Source organism: Mandrillus leucophaeus, unplaced genomic scaffold (genome assembly GCF_000951045.1).
Source record: "Mandrillus leucophaeus isolate KB7577 unplaced genomic scaffold, Mleu.le_1.0 Scaffold882, whole genome shotgun sequence".
In the NCBI taxonomy this organism is placed as follows: Eukaryota; Metazoa; Chordata; class Mammalia; order Primates; family Cercopithecidae; genus Mandrillus; species Mandrillus leucophaeus.
This window is the reverse complement of record NW_012109608.1, coordinates 665373-689185: the sequence shown is the minus strand read 5'-3', so window position 1 is coordinate 689185 and position 23813 is coordinate 665373. Positions and strand designations below refer to the sequence as shown.

Below are 23813 nucleotides of genomic sequence, written 5' to 3'. Positions count from 1 at the left end.
TAGATTCAGTCAAGAGACTCTGGGGCCACATTTATAATTATCCATTACCTAGCAAGTCATACAGTGAGGGCATGCCCTATACAGCTTACAACACAGAATCCAGCATGATATTCTAAATACCAAGAACAGCAGATGTTATGAAGAATATCTGAAAGAGCCAAGTTCTTTCCTAAAATTATAGACTGTTGTTATCAGTGCCAGAAATAATTAGGAAGTCTATTTTGGAATTCAAACACTTCAGGATTTGCTTTTCGAAGTTCATTTACTAAGGTCTAGTCTCACATCTTCCCTAATCTACTTTTTACTAATTAAGAATTTTGCTGCCATGCCAACAATACATTTTCTTAAAGAAAACAATCTTACAACTTTGAAATGTTAGTGTCATTTTATGCCACAAAACTTTATTTACAAAGATTTTTAGAATATACTTGCTATCCACCCACTATTCCAAGAGTGAAATGATGTCAAATAGATTACACAGGAGCATAAAACAGAGAAAACAAGTCTACAATATATACAGTGCCATAAGTGGTTGCTATTTTTACAGTTTTCTTTTAAAGATAATCTACTGAATTTTTTTTGCTGATAACACTTAAGAGTGATGTTGTCTTCAAATGTAGATTTCCACAAGGAGTCAAGAGTATTACAGTCCAATATATTTTATAGGTGGTATGTGACAATTTACGAGTAACCGCAAATCATTTTTTTTCCCTTTTTTTTCCAAAAGTCTTGGATGATGAAGAATTATGACTTTCACCACCACTATAGTGTTCATATAAAGTCTGAAATTAAAAACACAAATCTGTTTGGTAATTTTTTAGTTCAATGTACTGTCATATTAGATGTATTTTGATGTATTCTAAATATAATACATTTATTTCACTCTTGCTCTTACAGTTGGGAAATTATTTTATAAGCTAATAGAGATAACAAAGAATTTTAAACACCAAGCTTGGTCTTAAGCATTACCTATCACGAGATGTAACTCAATCTTTCTATGAGAGAAATATAACAGAGCTACTAATAAACATACATATGAGACTTCAAGGCCTTATCTCTTTACTTTTTCTTAAATAAAGCTAGTCTTAGGTAAATTCCTATACAAAATGTATTTATAAGGAAACTTTATACAGATGATATTTTAACTAATAAATAGAAGACATTACAAATTATTATATAAATAAAATAATTAGATATATATTAAAATCCATGTATTTAAAAATTACTTAAGACTCAGCTAACATTTAGCTTATGAAGATGGCAGACATCTTTGCCCTCAAGGAATATACAACCTCAGTGATAAAAGTAACTAATCTACCCCAATTATAGCTATAAGAGGCTTTGAACAAGATATTAGTATAAATTTAAAACATGGAGATACAAAATACAGAGCAATTACAAAACATATTCGGTCCACTTTTAATTACTAAATCCATTGATTTAGCCATCAGCATTTGAGAAAATTTAAGAAAACAGTTACCTCATATCATATAAATGCAAATATAGTGAATGTATAGTAAATTCCTTCAGAAATGTACTCAAGTTCTTGGCAACTTAGATGGACTTTATACGTATCTAAAGAGCTACGAGTATTGATAGTTTTAAGTTCCCATAATTTTATGATAATTGTGTAACTGAAATATATAATTAGTAACTGCTTGTTGGCTAAACCAGTTGGTCAATAAGCATTCATGGGGTTCTAGTAATAACTAGGTGCTTGAAAAATCATGGTATAGATATAAATGGACATTGGAGGCTAAACAGCTTGAGACTTGTGCTTTCAGAATTGTGTTGACTGCTGTATACAGCTTCAAAAAAGCCATTAGATGTAATGTCTGTAAGGAAAAAACTGGCTAAAAGGAATGAATTCAAAAGCTGTGTTAATAATGGTGCTGAGTTAAAAGACACATTATATTCCTGAATGCACCTTCTGTGATGATCTACTTTGAACTGTAGTGTATGCAGAAGAATACAAATCAAGTACATCTGTATTTGTCAAAAGGCACATGTTAGGTATCTAAATGTAGAAACATGTTTCATAACTGATCTGATGATTGGACCAACTTTCCTTCACACTGTTTCCTTAAGTGTCGAATTCACTACATAAACCAGTTAAAATTAATGTAAAGAAGAGACATACTTACTTTAGCAGCTTTCAAAATGGAGTTAGGAGAATTCAGACCAACAAGTTGGCCCAGAACATATTTCATTTCTTCAGTGGTTCCCTTGGCCATTTGGTTACCTATAAAATAAATCAATAATACACTAATACCACTAAGAAAAATATAAGTCCATTATAAATACACATTTTGTTTAACAGCACAAGTGATATTCTTGTAATTTATCACTGATTTTAACCCCTTATCTGGAATAAGTAAAAATAAATACCATAAGTAAAGAAAAAAAAGTTTATTTACTTTACTATTTATAATAATGGAACTTCCTTAAGGAAAAAGGCAGGCTGACAAAGGGTAGGCAATTTAGATTCTGTCTTTGTTATATCAATAGGTAAAAGACTGTTTATATTACCAATCTAGTAACAGACAAATTTTTAAAGTAGTAGTACCTGGATGAGTTTGAATTTGAACGTATGGATGAGCCAGGAGCTCAGGAATGGATATCCTCTGTTTTGGGTCCCTTTTTAAACAACACTATTAAAACAAAGATATTTTAAAGAGAAACAAAGCAGGTTTTCATATATGACATTGATAAAGTATATTTCCAGATTACATTACATTATAAAAGTTGCTTTTTAGATATCCCACTCAAGTAATGATAGGATTATTTCTCCCAAGGCACTTTTGCAAAATCCCCAAGTATTTACAAGCTTTAAAACATCTTCAAAGTAAAAAACTAATTCAGTTAGCAATTCTTTTGAATAGAACAGTTATATCTAAGCCAGTTACACAATTCCAATTATTTCAGCATTTAAGTAAATAATTAGTTATATGATATTAATATTACCTTTAACACATCCTGAAGATCTTTCTCTGGAATATCAGGAAATTCAATTTCATGATTAGGATCAATTATGGCATGCAACTTAGAAATCTGATTAATTATATGCTGAAATGGTGTTTTCCCATAAGTCATATAGTACAAAATACATCCTAAGGACCAAACATCACTTTTGGGGCTTATCTAAGAAACAAACAAACACAAAAAAGTTGCTGTTATTTTCATGTAAAATGTAAAAACATATATATTATATATATTTAAAATCATAATTAAATCTCAATGAATGTGTACTACATTATGGTAACATGACAAAACATCTTTTTCTAGTTTTCATTTCAGTTGGTTATTCCATCAGAAGATATGAGCTTTACTTTAAATCTTTCTATAACCTCGTAAGTAAAATATTCCAATTAAGACAAAATATTAAATTCTTTCCAACTTGTGAAAATATAAACTAAAAAAGTAACTATAAGTTTTAAGTTTGTTTTCTCCAGAATTATTGGATTATAAATTTTTATATAAGTTCAAAGTATGTATACAGTTTTAAAGGTTGTTTAAATTATGCAACCCTTCAGATAAGACCATTGGAAATAATAAATAAATAATAAAACTTTAAACCCAAACGCATATATTATAGAACTATGCTGAGCTTGTGTGTCCAAAATCCCCAAGTATTTACAAGCTTTAAAACATCTTCAAAGTAAAAAACTAATTCAGTTATCTATTCTTTTGAATAGATCAGTTATATCTAAGCCAGTTACACAATTCCAATCATTTCAGCTATTTCAAGTAAATAATTAGTTATATGAAATTAATATTACCTTTAACATATCTTGAAAATGTGTTACTAACTGGTAATGCTATGTGTCTGTTTCCTCACCTCTGGTATAGACATTATAAAAGTACATTGTCACGGGCATTAAATGAAAAACCATAAATATGGTTAATCATAGAGAAAAGCTTCTGGTTATCGTAAGTACTGAAGTTGTAAAGCAAATGAAAATAGAATTGATAAATGAAGTCAGGAACTGCTTGTTTAAGATGAACAAAACCACAGAAAGTCTAATAAAAACACAAGAAAGTTAAGTTTTAGAAGAAGAGTGGAGGCTAAACAAATATAAAAAGAATTTTATGAAAACATTTGGCAAAATTTTATGCCAGTTATTTGAGAAACACTTAAAAGCCAGATTTTCTAAGGAGGAAAATATAATTTAGTAAAACAAAACAAAACAAAAAAACACATTTATCAAGCAATGATTCTGAGCTGGATAAATGTACTAAGTACTTTATATATTCTTTCCCATTTAATCCTCAGTTTATTTTATAATAGGCACCGTCTATAGGCACAATTTAGAGAGGCAGATCTATGGCTTGAATGAATGCAGGTCCCTGGGACAATTTGTGCTTGCACCCACTTGGTTACACTGATGTACAGAAAGGTTAGCCTGGGAGCCCAAGGCATCACAGTAGGTAAAAGGAGTCCCTGACAAAGGGCACCCAAGAGGCTAACACAAACTCATCGAGGTAGTGAGATAAAGTCAGTGGAAAAGTAGCCAGTGGCAGGCCAGAAAACAACTACATTCTCCAGCTGTACTTGGAAATGTAGAATTCACAAACGAATAAGTGGTGAAAAATAATAAGAATTGCAAACAAAAAAAACCAGCAATGTCTCTGTAATGGCCTAAAATGTTTTAGAACTTAAAGAAATTGCTATCTGGTAAGTTTATTCAGAAAACAGCGCATTCCCTACTGTTACCAGATAATTGCGATGTAAATAATCTTTTCAGTACCTTTGACTTAGACTTCCCATTCTCTCTGGAGGAAGACATATCTTTGATTGCTTCTGGTGGCATATAATTAACTGTGCCAACCTACACGCCAAGTCAGAGAAAACACAAATCAATGAAAATATTTCATTCTGCTTTAGATTCTTAAAAATACAAATGCCAGATCCTTGGAAACTTGGCTAATTATAGATTTCAACGATATCCTTGCAAACTTCAAATAACTGCTGACAATGTTAAGATATATATATCAAATTTCTTCCCAATTGCAGCAAAATGAGTTGGGTTCATAATCAGCAAAGTGACTCCTTTCAGAATGCTGTGCTTTTTCTGTGATTAGTGGGCAACTAGTAAAGTCTGCCCTAAAAACTGTCCAGGCTAAAATTCTATTAATGGCCATAAACTTTGAGGCCATTGAGGGACTTACCATTCGTTTCTGTGTTGTAACATATTCAACTTTAAAAATTATATTTTTTAAATAAGCCAACCAATACATAAACAAAAAGACCATCTAGCTTTGTCCCACAGTAGTCCTCTGAGTTTCTACAGCATGATATGCCAACCTTACAACAGCCTCATTTTCTTCTAAAATAAATGGTTTGCTTTAAACACAGAATATATCTACTTTAGGGCCTTGACATGGAAGATACTGTCAAGCTGATTTACAACTCATTGTTCTGCCATACTTTTGATATAAAGAGACATGACTCTCAAATAGGGCAAGTTGTCCATCTATTCCTCCTAACAAAGTCTATTTTACTCCTGGGATTAAGGTGAACTCACATCAAAAATCTGTAAACACAAAACATATCATCTTGGCTCCAAGCAAGAATATCTTTTAGATATACTTTGGTGCTATTGCTTTAGTTTTTATAGAACAACTTCATTAAGTTTGCTGTTACAATATCTATTATAAAAATGTTGCTTATAATACTTATGGCATTTACAATATGAAGGCCCATTTAAGAATTTTTTTTCCAATTTCACTGATAGGAAAAGGTCTGCTTCTCTAGAAGAATAAAAATAATCTTACCTCACGGACAATGAAAAACATATAACTGCAACTATCTCTTTGCTACAAGGAAACTCTGAGCCAAATTTTCAGGTCAATTTTTGATCATGACCAAGTGATTTCCAAGGAAGGTATTACTGTTTCTCTACTTCAGCTGTAGTAAAACCATTCAAAATTGCTGGGGATATTACCATTTGATCTTGATTTTCTAAATTATAATGATTATGGTTTATATTTTTAAACCCATTCTTATTAAAAGACTTCAAATCCTTTAGAGATGATTAAAAATATAATACTCATTTGCAATATAATACTTCACAGGTGAAAAAAGAATTGAACTCTACTGTGAGATAACCAACATTAAAAGTCTTACCTGAGAATCTTTAACAATACTTGTTGTATCTGGTTGCATTTGGTTTGCGATCCCAAAATCGATTAGCTTTAGCATTCCATCAACTATCAGAAAGTTAGCTGGTTTAAGATCACTGTGAACAATGCCTTTAAAATAAAATTCCACTATAATATTAAACAATGCAAAACATCCTAAGGACCAAAAAATTCAGTCTACAGGTCAAGCTGTATTTATTCCTTCAATTAGTGAATCCAATTCGATATTTATTTTTTTATATATTCTGAAAACACTTACATAGCACTTGATATGTGCCAGGCACTGTTCTAAGCTCGTTGTTTATACAGTACTGAATCATTTAATCTTCACAACAATGCTGAAGTATTATCATCATCCCCATTGTAAGGCAAGGAAGCTAAGGCAATGAGAGTTTAAGTAACTTGTACAAGGTCACACGGCCTAAGTGACGGTGCCATGAGTTGAAGCCAGACAGTCTGGCTTCAGAAATCTATCCTCTTAACCACTGTGATTCACTGCCCACTAGAGAGCATCATAAATTATACTGTCAGACAGTAAGACCCTAATGCTCCTGACATCTCCACCCCATAGCCCTGATCTTGATCACTGGTGAATTATCTTTTAACTTATAGAAGGAGGGATATAAGGAGGAGATAAATTACAATTAACTAGGATAACAGTACTAAGAACAAAAAAAATATATAGGATAAGGTAAAGGCAGAGAAAAACCCTAAAAAGAACCAAGGACAAGTAAAAACCAACCCAGAAGGTAGGTCTAACAGTAAAAAACAAACCAAAAAAAAACAACTCTCACATAGGGCATACAATACAAAATGATTAGGAGAATGAGTAAACATCTCATATTTTTTAGGATGCCTGAACCCCAAAGTCTTAGACCTGCTATAATCCAAGTATTTGGAGATAAAGATGACAGACTACATTAATACTGAGAAAAATACATTTTGTATTACAGATGTCGGAACTTGAGTTCGTGTCCTATATCCTTTGGGTTAACAGTGTTTTAAGAAATGGTTTTGTTCCTTTATCTTTAAATAAACTTCTAATTATTTAGTTCATCTAGTTAAAGATACCAACAACCAATGCCTTAAAATTATAGGTATATTTCTCTAAGATGACACTATTAACAAATATTTTAACCTTACAAATATAAAAAAACCATTAAATACCATGTTGATGGATTGTGTGAACTGCCTCTAACATATTTTTCCAGTAACTCTTGCGTTCCCATGGATCAATGGACTTTTTCTTTTTAAGCCAACTATTAAGATCAATATTTCCACACTCCATTACCATGTAGATGTAATGGTCCGTGATTTCACTGTAATTAAACAAATAAAAACAACAAAACAATAAATGGCTAGGTTATATCAAAGTTTACTAAATATTTACCTGAAGAACTATAGCAAAAAGTTTTCTTTTTAAATTTAAAAAGGATTCTTACTAATCATAAAGTCGGATGATCTTATCACTGTGTTGTTGTAGTTTATTCAAATAAGCTATTTCGTTCCGGTAACTATCAAGAGTTTGGTTATCTGCTTCTTCTAAGTTCACAAATTTTATAGCATATATCTGTTTCTTTTCATTCAACACCTGAAATACCTACACAGTAGAACAAAGAGAAGTTTAGAATGTACTATTTATACACTGTCACACAATGATTCTAAATGTATTAGAATTTTAGGTTGAGAAAATTCTAAAGGAAATACTGATATGAACAATGAAAAGTTTCGGGCCTATTTTGAGTGTAGAAGGAGAGAAATAATTCTGATAGCAGAGTTACAATCCATTCCCAACGACCTATGATGATGGGCATTCAATAATTTAAAGGTATAAATCTAAAGTTTCTATATCAACATGTAAGAAAAGTTTAAATTTCATATATATAACAATCTGTTGGATGCCCTAACCAGGGAAACAGCATAAAGAAAAAGACATCCCAAAATGTTAAGGACAAGCCTGGTGTAGTCGTGTGCTCCTTTAATCCCAACTACTCAGAAAGCTGAGGTGGGACAATTGCTTGAGGCCAGGAGTTTGAGTCCAGCCTCAGCAAGATAGTGAGACACTGTCTCAAGGAAAAAAAAACAGTTAAGGATGACTAAAGGCTATGGTATAGAGTCAATTCAATTCACAGATGTTGTTTTCTCCATAGTGCCGCGACTTAGCAATTTCATTCATGTGATAGAAAATATTAAAAAATATATACTAATCATAAGCTATCAGTATATCCAGCTGTGAATAGTAGAGTAGGTTAGGTCTGCATTTCAAAGTAAAGCTGGCAGGAACAAGATGTTCTTGTATGTTGTCAGGATCTCTGAGATCAAAGTCCAATTGCTCTGGCTATAAAAGATGGTCAATTCCTAAGTAACATTTATAGGACAGATAACATTTTTTAAAATAGAAAACAATGCAAATGTAGCTAACTTTCCGCAGAAATGCAACAAGGATGGTGCTTTTAAAACTCAATTCAAATACAAAATGCCTGTGTATACAAGAAAAATTATATTCATTTACCCCTTTTGACATATTTAAGTAAAAAATCATTTAACCTTGACTGCCCAGCAGATACTGGGAAGGAATAAGAAAAGAGCCCAAGTGTTTATGAGGTTGATGTGCTAGAACTGCACTAACAAGGAGAATTTATTAGGCCCCTCAGGTATAGCTTGTGTTTAAGTTTTAAGTATGAAACTCGAATGAAGTATTACTGGTTTTAGTTGGATACACAGCAAATTAGAGGGGGATGGGGCATAAGAGGGATAAGAAAATAACAATACAACAGATATTTAAAAATAGCAGCATAAAGCCATTTTGTAAAAGGTAAATAACCTCATTAACCCATGACCCTGAATGTGATGGCTAATGCCTTATTTGTATGTTCTGGTAGTATATTTGTACAATGAAATAGCTTTGTATCATAAAAATAAAATTTAAAGATTAGAAAACATAGGATATGAAACTTAGGAAAGACTATAGGAAATAACTGTATTTGAGCTCCAGCTCCATCTTTATCAGCAACCTAACTTTGGGCAAGTTCCTTAGTCTCTCAAAACTCAAATGCTGTTAGTAGTACCTACGGCACAGGATTGGAAGGATGACTCAGATGACTGATGTCTGCAGTGCGTTCTGTAGTGTGTCTGGAGTGAAGCAAATGTTAGCTACCATCACTGAAGACATTCAGGACAGAATAAAGTGGACATTTTAAAACATGCTAAAGTTTTCGGACATATCAGAAAAAAAAAGTACAGGATACTAAAGCTATTTATGTAATAAGATCTTAAAATTAAGTAAACAAATGAAAACTTTTAAATCAACTTTTTGTATGAATGAGTTTATTATTGCCCCCACTGTCCCTGTTCCGGCAAAACTCTTGCAATCTGGTTTAGGTAAGCCTTATTTCAATTTCATAGAGATCGTGTCAGAATTATGATTTGTTAGTTTTATGGGAAGTTACCAGTGTCTTGACCATTCTCATTACCCCATGACTGTTCTAGATACTCTCAATAGACTCCTTAAAAGTTGGTCACTGCCTAAACTCTGAAACAGGCAAAGCATAAATGGTATTAGTTTCATAAAGCATGTTACTTTCTTTGAGGCATTTGATTTTTTTCAACTCCATCATAATTAACTTAAATGATAATTTAGTTGAATTCAGAAAATATGGGCCAGCCATCGCTTTATCACTTGGCCCTTGACTTAAGCTTACACCTTCATTATACTCCAAGGAAAAAAATGTTAAAATGCCATTAAAATGCCACTCTACATTCTCTGAAAACATACCACTAAATAAATACCTCTATTAAGTGTCATTACCTTGATGCTACTAAAATATAGCCAAATAACAAATAAATAATATCAGCCAAGTAATTTTTATGAAAGCAACTAAATTAGGTAATTCAAATAGACTGATAAAAGGAAATGTATAATGAAACCAATATTTATTGAAGAGTTGATACACATGGGAATGCACATACCTTATTTATTTATTTATTTATTTGAGACGGAATCTTGCTCTGTCACCCAGGCTGGAGTACAGTGGCACGATCTCGGCTCACTGCAAGCTCTGCCTCCCGTTCACACCATTATCCTGCCTCAGTCTCCCGAGTGGCTGGGACTACAGGCGTCCGCCACTACACCCGGCTAATTTTTTTGTATTTTTAGTAGAGACGGGGTTTCACCCTCTTAGCCAGGATGGTCTCTATCTCCTGACCTCGTGATCCGCCCACCTCAGCCTCCCAAAGTCCTGGGATTACAAGTGTGAACCACCGCACCCAGCCATCCTTATTTTTCATAAGTTAATAAGGCAGCCTTATGCAAGTCTAATTACTGTTAGTGAGATTAGGAAATTACAGTAAAACTTAAAATGAGTCCAACAGTTTTTGTTTAATGTGTTTAATGTGTTTTGTTTAATTTGTTTAATGTGTTTTGTTTAATGTGTTTAACAACTTATAATAGCAAAAGAGCTTAGGACGGACAGCTTACTCATTCAACTAATAAATTCAATCCCTATCTGTTCTAAGTACTGTTCTGGATACTGGGGCTAGTATCACTGAGCAAATCAGAAAAACATCACTATCTTCATGGAGCTCACATTCAAGTGCAGGGGGACACAAACAACAAATCAAGTAAGTAAATTACAGAATGTGTTAGAAGGTAAGATACACAGAAAAACAAACCAGGCGGGGAATAGAGAACATTGGTGATTAAAGGTAGGAGTTGCAGTTTTAGAGTGTGGGCAAGGAAGGCCTAACTCAGAAGACACATGATGATATCTAGAAGAAAACAGGATGTTATGTTAAAATAGGCCAGGAAGAACTGAAATAAGCTAACACAGAAAGACAAATACCTCATGTTCTCACTTATATGTGAAATCTAAAACAATTAATCTCATAGAGAAGAGCTCATACCACTTTTGACAATAGTGGTTACCAAAGGCTGGAGGTTGAGGGAAATGGGGAGATGTTGGTGAAGGAATACAAAGGCTCAAATAGGAGATACAAGTTTGGTTTTTTTTTAGATGATTAGCATAGCATGCTGAAAATAATAATTGGATACTATACATTTCAATATTGCAGAGTCAACTGCTAATGTTCTCATCACACAAAAAAATTGAGGTAATAGATGTTAATTCGCTTAATCATTTCACATTGTATTAAAAAAGCTAATACCACCCTGTACCCCATAAAAATATACAACTATAATTTGTCAATATACAATTTTAAAAAATAGACCAGGAGGGCAAGGACTGAGTCAATGAAATCCTTTAGGAGGCTACTAAAGTAATTTAGGTGAAAATACAAAAGTTGCCTTGACCAAAACAATAATGCTGGAGATGATGAGAAACAGATTCTGGAGATACTCTGAAGTAGAACCAACCAGATTTGCTGATTGGCTAGATGTGTGTGTGAGAGTAAGAGGCACCAATTTTTTGGTCAATCAATTGGAAGAATGAAGCTGCCATTTACTGAAATGGGAAAAGCTATGGAGCAAGAGTTGTGTTTGGACATATTGTTTTAAATGCCTGGTAGACACTAAGAAGCGATGTTGAATAGTCAAGTTGAATATACAAGTCTGCAATTCAAAGGAGAGGTACGAGCTGGAAATACAAGTTGGAGAATTGTCGGCATATACATGATATTTGAAACCACAAGACTGAAAGAGAACACCAACAGAATGAGTTTAAGAAAAAGATGAAAGAGGGTTGAGGACTAAGCCCGGAAGCACTGCTTCACTGAGATCAGGAACATGAGGAAAATAGGTATGGCCAGTTTGAGAAGAGAAAAACACAAACCAAGTGTGGAAAAAAGCTTGATTGAGAAAAAAAAATCAGTTGTCCCAAATGCTAAGTAATCCAAAATCTAAGCTAAGAATCAGATATGGCAAAAAAAATGGAGGTCATTAGTGGTCTTGATTACAGTTATTTTGGTGAATGATGAAGGCAAAAATCTAACGGAAGTAGATTTAATTGAATGATAATTAAAGATGGTACATTTAGATAATGCTTAAGATGCCTTCAATCTAGAGATGTAAAATGATATAAATTTAGAACTCACGTAAGTTTAGAAAATAATCTAATTCCAGAAATTCACTTGTTACTGAATTCTGTTTCTGAAATGAATAACTGAAAACAAAACAAAATCCATCAGCAAAAATCCTTGCTGAATGATTCTAAACATATTAGCAATTTACATCACATTCTGACTCAGAAATTTCTGATTCTTTTGTGATAATACATAGTGGTCATTCACTACCCCATGTCAATGTTTTTGTTATTAAAGAAGAAGTTTAGAAGCATAGGACATTGAAAGGAAAGGCAGGAGACGGGGAATAAGAAATCTAAAGAAGATATGTCACATGTGAGGCAGTGGGAAGAGAAGGGCAGGTGTTAAGATGGCTTTTTGGCTCAAGGGCAACATGGCCCCTAGAAGTTAAGGAAAAGCAGCCCTCACAGGTAAAAAGACAAAAAAATAGAAAGTTTAAAATATTTTTATTTATTTCTTAAATATTTTAAGATACTTACCTTGCTTGAACCTCCACTTCCTATCTGCTTTAATATGGAATAAATTCTTCCTTTAACCGAAATGCATTCATTTGCTGAAGAGGATGCTAAAACCTAAATAAGTAAAATATATAAATAAAAGTTCAATCAATATGCCTAAGAAACTAGCTTACATTTGGTATAGTCAACTGCTCCCCATTTTGAAATTATCTTAAATCTTAATTAGAAATGTTACAATATTTTTAAAAGGACTTGCTCTACTTAAATAAAAAAAACCTTAAAAAATAATGTAGACAAACTTCTAAGATCTCCCCCTTTAACTGGTTTTGACTTCAAAAGAAATTTCGAGGAGGAAAAAAACACTTAATATGCAATCTGCAAACTTATAAGCTTAAAAAAAATATAAAAACTAAAATATAAAATTATATTTTTCATATTTCTTTTCTTTTTCCTTATACCTCTTTACTTACATATGTACATATACACACACATAATTATATCTGTATTTTTTTTTTTTTTTTTTTGGAGATAGGGTCTCATTCTGTCTCCCAGACTGGACTGCAGTGGCATGATCTCGGCTCACTGCACCCTCTGCCTCTGAGGCTCAAGCGATTCTCCTGCCTCAGCCTCTCGAGTAGCTGGGATTACAGGCATGCCACTACCATCCGGCTATATCTGTATTCTTCTTTCTCATTTAGCGTTATATTATAAAGGAAGCAATGTGCTAAGGTGCTAAGAGCTCTAGAGTCAATGAGACAAATGCAAATTTCAGCAATGTCCCTGACATGGTTTGGATCTGTCAAATTTCATGTCAAATTATAATTCCCAATGTTGGAGGTGGGGCCTGGTGAGAGGTGACTGAATCATGGGGGTAGATTTCCCCCTCAGTGCTTCTCTGAGAGTTCTCAAGAGATCTGGTGGTTTAAAAGTATGTGGCACCTCCCCACAACTCTCTCTCTTCCTCCTGTTCCAGCCATGTGACATTTGCTCCCTTTCACCTTCTGCCATGATTGAAAGTTTCCTGAGGCCTCCCCAGAAGCCAAGCAGATTGCCAGCATCATGCCTACTGTACAGCCTGTGGAACCATTAGCCAACTCTACCTCTTTTCTTTATAAATTACTCTCAGATATTTCCTTATAGCAGTGTGAGAACTCATTAATACAGCCCCACACTTTGTGCTGAGTGATATTCAAAAGTTACTTAATTTTTCGGAACCTCAGCATCTTCCCCAGCAAACTTTCAGGTGATGTACTATACAACCTGCCCCATCATCCCTTTCCTTATACTGGAGGATCTCTCTGTGTACCTATAAATGCTTTGAACAGATGGAGTGCTGAGAGGACTTATTCTGAGCTGATAAAGAAGTTGAAACTAAAAGAGCTCCTGATTAGCTGATTAACCAAGTTGAAATAAGGTCTGAATAAACCTCAATTTAACTAAGGCCTGCTTTAGGTTCCAAATGGTAGACTCTCTCATGTAATCTCCTATTTAAATAAAAAGTTAGTATTCTAATTTTTTCACCTCTAGGATTGAGATACACTGTTGAGTCCATATATATTTTCTGTAACAAAGTGTTGGGCTTTTTGTGTTGTAATTTCATCATTTCCCCACTCCTTTCTTTTGTGCCTCCTCTCTCTTCTTCCTTTCATATTTAAAACTGTGAACATTGCCGAGGGAAGAAAGCAGTTCAATGTCCTTTCCCCATGGCTGCTGACAGTTTTTAAAATAAAATAGTTCTTATTTGTGATTCAACACTAATGTGAACTCCAGTTTCCTATACAGGACATTCCACATCCCCCTTAGTCTGCCCTACTCACTGTGGTTAGAGTTTCCAAAATGCAAATCGGCTCATTTCACTTTCCCTGCTTCAACCTCTTCCAAAGCTTCCCACCCTCTTAGGGTAAAACTTAAGGGCCCAGCAAACCTTGGGACTCACCCCTTCCCCTTCCTGAGCTCTAGCCACACTGTGGCCTCTTTCAGTCCTCTCCTGACACTGGCCTCTTCTAGAAGGCTCCACCAAGCCCCTTCACTTGTCATCTGTGACTCGTCTTCTGGACTGCAACTCAAACAGGGCCTGACAGTAATAGCTAAATAAACGTGTTTTGAATCAATGCATGAACAAACTTGATCATTTTTCTTTTTCCTCTGTAATTTATTATATTGTTTCAATCCTCAAAACACTATCACCTCTTTCTAGTTAGTATCGACTGTCAGTTCATTGTTTTATCCATTATTCTTTCAAACTGCGCAAATTATACTAACGCAAAATTTACCACTTTAACCATTTTTAGGTACAACTCAGTGCATTAAGTACACTCAGTATGTGATGATGAAAAAGTTCTGGAGATGGATGGTGGTGCAAATATCATCACTGAAACTCTATACCCATTAAACAGTAACTCCCCATTCCTCCTTTTCCCTTCCCTGATAACCACTGTTCTTATTCTGTTGACTAATTTTTTTATTAGTTGATTTTTATAGTTAATTACTCATGGGTTTTTTTATTGTTTTATTTAAATAACGACTGCTGCTAATATTTCTGATTTACTAAGTGTCATGCTCTGTATTAGGAGTTACATATATATTAACTAATTTAATCTTCATAACCATCGTAGGAGATAGCTAGCTGTATTAATTTTATAGATGATGACATGGGCACAGAAAGTTTAGGTAACTTGCAAAAGATCACAGAGATGGTAAATAGTGAGGCCAAGATTCATGCCCAGTGTCTCCAAGGCCCACATTTTCTAACAGTTAATTAAGCTGCCTCTAGGACAGTTATCAGAAACCAACTTTTGCCTCATCAGCAAAAAAATCTTTCCTCTTAGTTTACAGTTATTAGTATAATACATTCTAGCAGTACCTCATATTGCTATTCTGATATTTTTGAAAATTTACATTTCCAAATGAATTGTATACTAACAAACAAAATGAAGCTGCTCACAAGCAGCTGACAAAACACAACAAAAAGTAACCTCGGCCAGGTGCAGTGGCTCATGCCTGTAATCCCATAACTTTGGGAGGCTGAGGCGGGCGGACCGCTTGAGGCCAGGAGTTCGAGACCAGCCTGAGCAACATGGTGAAACCATGTCTCTAGTAAAGATACAAAAATTAGCCAGGTGTGGTGATGCGTGCCTATAATCCCAGCTACTCGGGAGGCTAAGGCACGCAAATCACTTGAACCTGGGAAGCAAAGGTTGTAGTGAGCCGAGATCGCGCCACTGCACTCTAGCCTGGGCAAGAGAGCGAGACTCTATCTCAAAAAAAAAACAAATAAATAAAAATAAAAAATAAAAGGTAGCCTTGATTATAAGAGAAGTTTTATCCAGCTATTCAAACTGGATCCTTTGGCCTAGTTAAGAGTAACTTCATCAGCTTCTTCAATAATGAACCTCTCAAAGCCACAAGGCACACTCTTATCAGGATAGCAGGAAAGTTTTGTCTAGTGGAAATGAGAATGGCCAAGTTCTTAAGACCTTTCCTGATATCTAGATGCTATAAAAATAAAAGCTGTAAAACTGATTGTATCTTAACATATACCATCATATATAAAGCTTATCGAACCTGTAAATTTTGAAGTGGAGTAGCAGGTATTTGCTGCTGCTGCTGCTGGAAACAGGCAGGTTGGCCATAGGGTGTTGACAACTGACAAGCAGGTGGAAAGTCATTCTTTACAACTGGAGTTCTAAAACTAGGAAATATATATATTTTTTATTTAAAACATTACAATTTAATAAATAAGATTCTGATTGTTTTCAAGTATTTTAAAAGGCTGATATAAACTTAAAAGTGCTACATCAAACAGAACCCAAGTCAGTTTACATGATATAGCTGACATTTATTCCAGATATGCCACCACCGAATATTTAATTTTGGGGAATTCTTTCTGAAAGTAAATATTTGTATGCAGACAAGAAATCTTTGTTTGTAAGATAAAAAAGATGGCATTTAAAATACGAAGTAGTTAGAGTTATTTTATACGAATTTAGCAAACGTCAGCTTACGGCCGGTCACAGATTTTGAGTGTTTTTTTAAACAGTATTGTTCTATAATGGCTTGCTAGAAACATCAGAAAGCCAGTTACGTCAGAGGAGTTTGGCCTTTGAGCTTAAATCTGTCCAGCATACATTTGTGCTTTGTTTGCCTTGTTTGCTATTAATATATCCTCAACACCTAGAACAATGCTTGGCACGAAAGAGCTCCACAAATATTTGTTAACAATAATTAACTTAATGTCACAAGAAATATCTATTATTGCTATTTTAGTTAGCAATCATTCTTTAAAATATTCTACATATAATAAAACGAGGCAATATATAGTAAAACTATATTAAGTAGGTAAGAGGCTGGGTTATAAAATCTTTAAGGCCAGTTCTAATTAAGATCAAGAATTACATTATGAAAATGAAACGTAAAAGATGACATGGATTTAAGCTATCCCCCAAGACATTAAAGATATAGCCACTGGTTGATGGTTGTAATGTACCACACCCCTTTATTTCCTTTCTCTGAAATGTCATTCATTTTTTTTTGTAGTATCCCTTGCGTTCCCTGTCAGCACACTCATCATCCAACTTCTTCACTTATCCATCATTCCTATCCACTCAAGTACTACACCCTTGAATATCCCCAGAACTACATGAACTGTAGCAACCAATCTCTTCCAGAAGCTATCACTTTCCAATTACCACCACTCACGTGAAAAAATTCATCTACTCTTTATCCGCTCTAAGAATACTAACCTTTAAAATCTCTCTCTCAATAGAGAGACATCTGCATGGCAATACATGATTATCAAGACGTTTTACATCCTTAGAATATTTATAGGTTGTAGGTACAGATTACAATATGACAGAAACTACATTCACAACAATCCTTAAAGATATGTATTTTTGCAACCACTTTCCCCTTTCCATTTTATAGATGAAAACAATGATGCTGAGAAAATAATATGAAGTTGGAAAGTCTTTAAAGTAAAAGAGCAGGATTTAATCCCATATTTATTTGGCCCAGAAGCCCATGTTAATTCTATCATATCACCCTGCCAATCAAGCAAGGGGCCAAAAGTAATTACCAGCTCATGTAATCATCCAAGGTATTGCTGCTTGGTGTCTTACAAATAGATTTTGGGTCAAACCATTTAGATGCTGACATTGGCGGTGACTGTTTTGAAACTGAAAAGACAGGTTGCTCAAAAGTGGTGTGTTTCTGCTAAAACAAAATAAGGAACACTATGATTTAGAGTTTTTAAATTAGTTGCCTGTTCACTAGTTTTTACAAATATTACAACTTTTAACATAAAACAATAACATATGATATACAAAAACATACTAAAAGGGGTAGGCATATAAATATACATTTTAGACTCTCAATAAATTTTTTAGTGTAGTTATTTTACTCCAAATTCTTAAGCCTAGTACATTCTGCTCAAACTGATGGCAAGTACAGGGAAGGCACACAAAATTGTTTAAAACAGAATTTAACATTCTCCTCTATCAGAGCTATTGTAACAGGTATTAAATTCTTATAATCTAAAATAGTAGTCTGTGTTGCTGAAAATCAGCCTTTCTTTAATCAATAAAACTCTATTCCCTTCTCCTCAAATGCGGCAGAATACTAATTACTTAGCAAAACGTGGAACGACAAATGCCTATATTGTGTCTGCCATAAGAAGAGACAGAACCTGCAGAAATTCTTTTTCCAAAAGCATTGTAAAAAAAAGAACCTGTAGGATTCATCCCGTACAAACACCAATGATGAAAGAACATTCGCTGTAGCAGAGATCAGCAAATTACAGCCTACAGGCTCAGGCTGAATGTGGCCTGCTGCCTGCCTATTTTTGTAAACAAAGTTTTATTAGAACATGGCTATGCCAATTTGTTTACATACTGTCTATCGCTTTTATTTTCATGCTCTAATAGCAGAGGTGAAAAGTTACAACAGAGTCCTTCTAGCCTGCAAAGCCTGATAACCCCTTTATAGAAAGTTTGCTATAACCCCTGCTGTAGCACATCTCAATTAAATAGAGAACCAAGTTTTGCTTGAATACTTTTAGTAACTAAGCATCACTAGTCTACAGAGGTTCACTTCAATTTTGGGACAGCTTTAGTTATTAGAAAATATTTGCAAATAAATTGGATTAAATTGGTTTATCTAGTATAATTTCAACACACTGGTCCTCATTATGCACTTGAGAATTACAGTGGCTAAATCTATCCTACTTTCTACATTTCAGTCTTGGCCAAGAATTTTTTTTCCAGGAAAAATTTTCCCTCTTATTTAATACTTCGTGTGTCTATGCTTACGTGCAAGCATGCACATATTTTAGGATTAGTGGTAAAGATGTTACTGAGGAACTGCTGTAGTAAGATTAATGAACAAGGAAAATGAAAGAGATCATGCTCATAGAGTGGAATGTCTGCATTTGCGATTTTAGAGGTCAGAATTGAGGATATAAGGAGTGGGTGGCTAAAGTAAAATTAAGGAAATGGTCATGAGATAGGAAGAAGTTAGAAAAATGAAGGCCAGCTGTAGGACTGGTAATACACAGGAGTGTAGAAGCCAACAAAAACAGTGACAGTTGTTGGGATCTGGTTGATCCAGAGCCTAATATCTTCAAGGAATGATGGGGAGTCACCAGGACTTTCAGAGATTGAGAGTAAGTCAAAAGCATCAAAAGAACAGGCCTTTACAAGAAAGAGGAAGAAATGGTCTGGACACAGAACAGAGAGCACATAGCCATTTGGTAAGTGAGATGTGAGACAAAAACATTCCTCCCTTGAAGGGACTGCTGGACAAGCTGTATCCACAAGAAACTGCCTCGATTTTATACTTTTTCTTTTTATGTGTACTATCCAATGGTTTTTAGTTGTGCAATGGTTCACAGCTGTGCAACCATCACCACTATCCAATTTTAGAATATTTTCATCTTCTAAAAAGAAACCTCATACCCATTAGTAATCATTCCCCACTCCCCACTGCTCCCGGCCCCTGGCAACCACTAATCTACTTTCCACCTCTATGGATCTGCCTATTCTGATGATTTTATCTAAATGGGATCATTAAATATATGGGCTTTTGTGGTGAGCTTCTTTCACTTAGCATATTGTAAATGTTAACTTATGTTGTAACATGTACTAGTACTTCATTACTGTTTATTGTTGATTAATATTCCATTGTATGGATGTACCACATTTTGTTTATCCATTCATTGGTTGGATATTTTGTTATTTCCACTTTTTGGCAATTATGAAAATGCTACTATGAATATTTATGTACACATATTTGTGTGGATGTATATTTTCAGTTCTCTTAACTACAAACCTAGGAGTGGAATTACTGGATCATATAAAGCTATGTTTAACCTTTTGAAGAACTCCCAGACTGTTATCCAAAATGACTGCACCATTTTACATTTCCACTAGCAGCATATGAAACTTCTAAAATTCTCCACATCCTCACCAACACTTGTTATTGTCTCTTTAATTAAAGCCATCCTAGTGGGTGTGAAGTAGTATCTAATTATGGTTTTGATTTGCATTTCTTTAATGATCCATACAGTCTTCAGTTCCCTTACAATCCTATTAGTGTACAGTTTCCAAATAGAAAAAAAAGAGGAGATGCTTGTTTGATACAATCTATGACTCAACCTGTCAGGATCCTTATCATCCGGCATTTGTTATCTATATCTACTACTTACAGATCTTACTATGACAATATTTACCTTTCTCACTTTTATTTTCTCATGAATATATACAGGAGTTTTCTAGAGACTGTATGACATGTAATAATGAAATACATTGAATGCAAAAGCAGACATAAGAATCCAGTCTTCTGTTAAGCCAAATGTTAGATTTGCAAAAACTGTAAAACAATGCTACTCTTCTCACTGTAGTTCTTTTGTTTCAGAAAATACATATTTTTCATAATAATGCATTTATATTCACATGAGTTTATCAGTAATTTTTGTTTTTTTTTTGAGATGGAGTCTCGCTCTGTCGCCTAGGCTGGAGTACAGTGGCACGATCTCTGCTCACTGCAAGCTCTGCCTCCCGGGTTCAAGCCATTCTCCTGCCTCAGCCTCCCGAGTATGCTGGGACTACAGGCACCCACCATGACGCCTGGCTAATTCTTTGTATTTTTAGTAGATACAGGGTTTCACCGTGTTAGCAAGGATGATCTTGATCTCCTGACCTGGTGATCCACCCGCCTTGGCCTCCCAAAGTGCTGGGATTACAGGCATGAGCCACTGTGCCCAGCCCTCACTTATTTTTAATTAATTAATAAACATTTTTAAAATTTCTTGGTTTTACATCCTAATATAGTAAATAGAGATAAATATAATCAACATAAACAAAAGCTCTTTAGGAGCATTGATAATTAAGAGTATAAAAGACCAAATGTTTGAGAACCACTGAATTAACAAAGCCTTTACTGTATTTACTACAAGTCACTGAAAAGAAATGGTAAGGAAACTATGGCCATGAACTGCAGCTATAGCTCTCTAGTATCCTACTTGATCATTCCTTCTGAAAAGCCACCAGGAATGATCATTCAGTATGTTACAAATTCATGTACAGTGTCTAGGCTGTATTTTTCTATTTTTCTATTTTTATCAATGAGTATGACCATAGGAAACTGTTAAGCGCTTGGGACAGCACTGTGCTAGTTCAGAGATCAGCACACAGTTTTCTGCAAAGGACCAGATAGTAAACATTTTAAACTTTGCAGGCCAGGTGGTCTCTAATACAACTAATCAACTCTGCTCTTATAATGCAAAAGCAGCCATAGACATTAAACGGATCAGTGTGTCAGTGTTCCAATAAATCTTTACACAATCAGGCTAAGAACTAGATTTGGCCCATAGCACCAGTCTATTGGCAATCTAGAAATACTATTGAAGATAGAAAATAATTTAGCCTGACTTACTGAATGTATGACTGCTACTGAACACCATTTTATAAATGATAAAAAAAAAAAACCTTTAAATAAACTATTCTACTAAATTTCATATATATTTAATAAAAGAAAACATTTAATATGATCATCAAACTTCAGAAATGCATTATGAACAAAAATGCAATGTTGTACTGTAGTGGAAAAGTTACCTCTATATTAACCTTTCGGGCTAACTCTGGAATCTGCCACTGATTTGAAGATGCAACAGGATTCTGGTTAATACATGCTGACTTTCTCTTAGATTGCCACTGTTTCTGGTTACTCTCTGGAACCTCTGGTTCTTGGTACTCTTTAGTTTCTGAAATTGTATTTGTTGTCATTAAAAAGCAAGAATATTTGATCATAATAAACTAAGCCTAAACAATAGAACATGTTATAAACTATATTAGTATTTAGTTCTTAAAAACAATCAAGGAGGGAGAGAAACTGAAAGCTTTAAGCCAGCTACTTAACAATTTGCTTTTAGCAAGTCAATTTCACAAAGTTGCACTATAGTCATCTTCCTAAATTGTTACTAAGAACTTTGTCAGAGACCCTGCCACATTTAAATGCTTCTTTACCAATAAATAAGTAAAAATGTAAAAACATACAGATGTTATAAAGTCTTACTAAAAGAGAAGCTAATTCACTTTTCATGGACCGAGTATCCAAGTCTCAAAATGCATTTTAGAACCTTTTTTTTTCCTTTTTGCTTTCAGTCTCAAAGCATACTTTCAAACTCTTTAGTTTCTCCCTTTCCCACCAGGCACTTCCAGGAACAGTGTTCACTTATCTAATCATGTACTTGCTTAGAAATTTCAGGGGCCAGTTTTGAAACGAACCAAGCAGAGATGGAGCTGCAGACTCCTCTTGCTTAGGGCAGTTTCCATCAGTTAGCCTAGCAGTACCCAGTGAAGTCAGGATGACACAAACCTTACCTCCAGATGGGCGACGACTCAATATAACCATCAGAACAAGACATTCAGACCTGCACCACTCCCACATCTCTCCCACACCTTTTCTTTCCCAAACCCCTTCACTCAGCCCAAAAAGTTGAAATGGTCTTTTGAGGGCATGAGCCTGGCCAGTCCCCAGCTGCAAGCATTTGATTAATAAACTGCTTTCCTTTCACCACACCTCACTTCTCGTGTTTTTGGCCTCTGTGTGGTGAATAGCCAGACTTGAGTCAGTTACAAACGTGGTGCCTTGTGTGAGGAACCGTGTGTTTTGAGGGGCTCAGCCTGTACACCTGGTTTCCAACAAGTGGAGCAATTGGCTGTGGGAGCAGGCCAAGGCTCACCCATTCAGGCTACCCGGCCAAGGCAAGGGCCACTTGCAAACGCCAGCTGCTCGTAGCTAGCTGACCCTGCAGTTGGGACCTTAAGGAATTCCCAGCAGCTAGGGAGACCACCCTTGTCTCAAGGATTTTTCTTTCCCTTCCCTTTGCTGTAACGCTCAGTTAGTGAAAGGAAAGTGGCATCTGGGAAGTCAACGGAATTCAAGGGTTGGATAAATCAACCAGAGTGTACTGGGAAATCCTCTGTCTTAGCCATCTGCACTTTCTAGTTGTCTGGACCTAGTATAGGTCATCTGTGGTGCCATTTGGGCCTCTTTGCCATCTGGACCCAATGCAGGTCACTCTGCAATGCTGTCTGGGTTTGAGAAAAGATCTCAGCACTTATCTCCAGTCTCCCCTTTTTGGGGATGGATTTGGAGTGCTCCATCTGCATTGGATCTGCCTGTGTTTGTGTCTCTGTTTAGCATTATCCCTCTCTCCGAGAGTGCTTTGAAACTGTCTCCATCCCACCCAGCAAGATAGGCTGCTCCTCTCCTCGCTAGTGGAGAAATGCTTTCCAACAACCTGGCCTCTGATTTTTGTCATACTCTTGGACTCCAGAATATTTCTTGTATCTGTCAAGCTTTGTTAGGGGAGAAAGCATGTGAGCTCTTTCCTGGACTATCTGGGACTCCAGCTGGTTACACAGTACATCCCATTTTTGTGCACATTTTAAAACTATGGGCAAATTACAGTAAGAAAAATTCAGAGTTCAAATGGTTAACCTGCAACTATAAAATTAAACAGTCTTCTAAAGCTAGCTCTCTGTTTTATCTTTTCTTTTCTGCCTGTTTTGAATGTGCTATTATGCTACTTGAGTTGAGATAAAACTCACTGTTTAAACACCACTTGGAGAGTTTGGTTTTTTATTTTTCTTATACAGTTCAGCCAGTTACGGTTATAAC

The 23813-nt window shown here is 34.9% G+C and overlaps 1 protein-coding gene across 2 annotated transcripts in view; it reads right to left on the bottom strand.

Annotated features, from left to right (window-relative positions):
- Positions 1–370: 370 nt before the first annotated feature.
- TTK (TTK protein kinase) overlaps positions 371–23813 on the bottom strand; it is a 39631-nt gene continuing 16188 nt past the window's right edge. The window contains exons 11-22 of one of the 2 annotated variants that reach the window (XM_011969330.1): positions 21743–21891; positions 17710–17843; positions 16200–16326; positions 12657–12749; positions 7584–7741; positions 7309–7460; positions 6128–6252; positions 4749–4829; positions 2965–3141; positions 2567–2651; positions 2145–2242; positions 371–782 (exon numbers count right to left, since the gene is read on the bottom strand). In XM_011969330.1, coding sequence (XP_011824720.1) covers positions 699–782; positions 2145–2242; positions 2567–2651; positions 2965–3141; positions 4749–4829; positions 6128–6252; positions 7309–7460; positions 7584–7741; positions 12657–12749; positions 16200–16326; positions 17710–17843; positions 21743–21891 — 1463 coding nt within the window. In that variant the 3' untranslated portion in view covers positions 371–698. Of the gene's footprint in view, positions 783–2144; positions 2243–2566; positions 2652–2964; positions 3142–4748; positions 4830–6127; positions 6253–7308; positions 7461–7583; positions 7742–12656; positions 12750–16199; positions 16327–17709; positions 17847–21742; positions 21892–23813 lie in introns of both variants that reach the window. The other variant, XM_011969329.1, reaches the window with a different exon arrangement.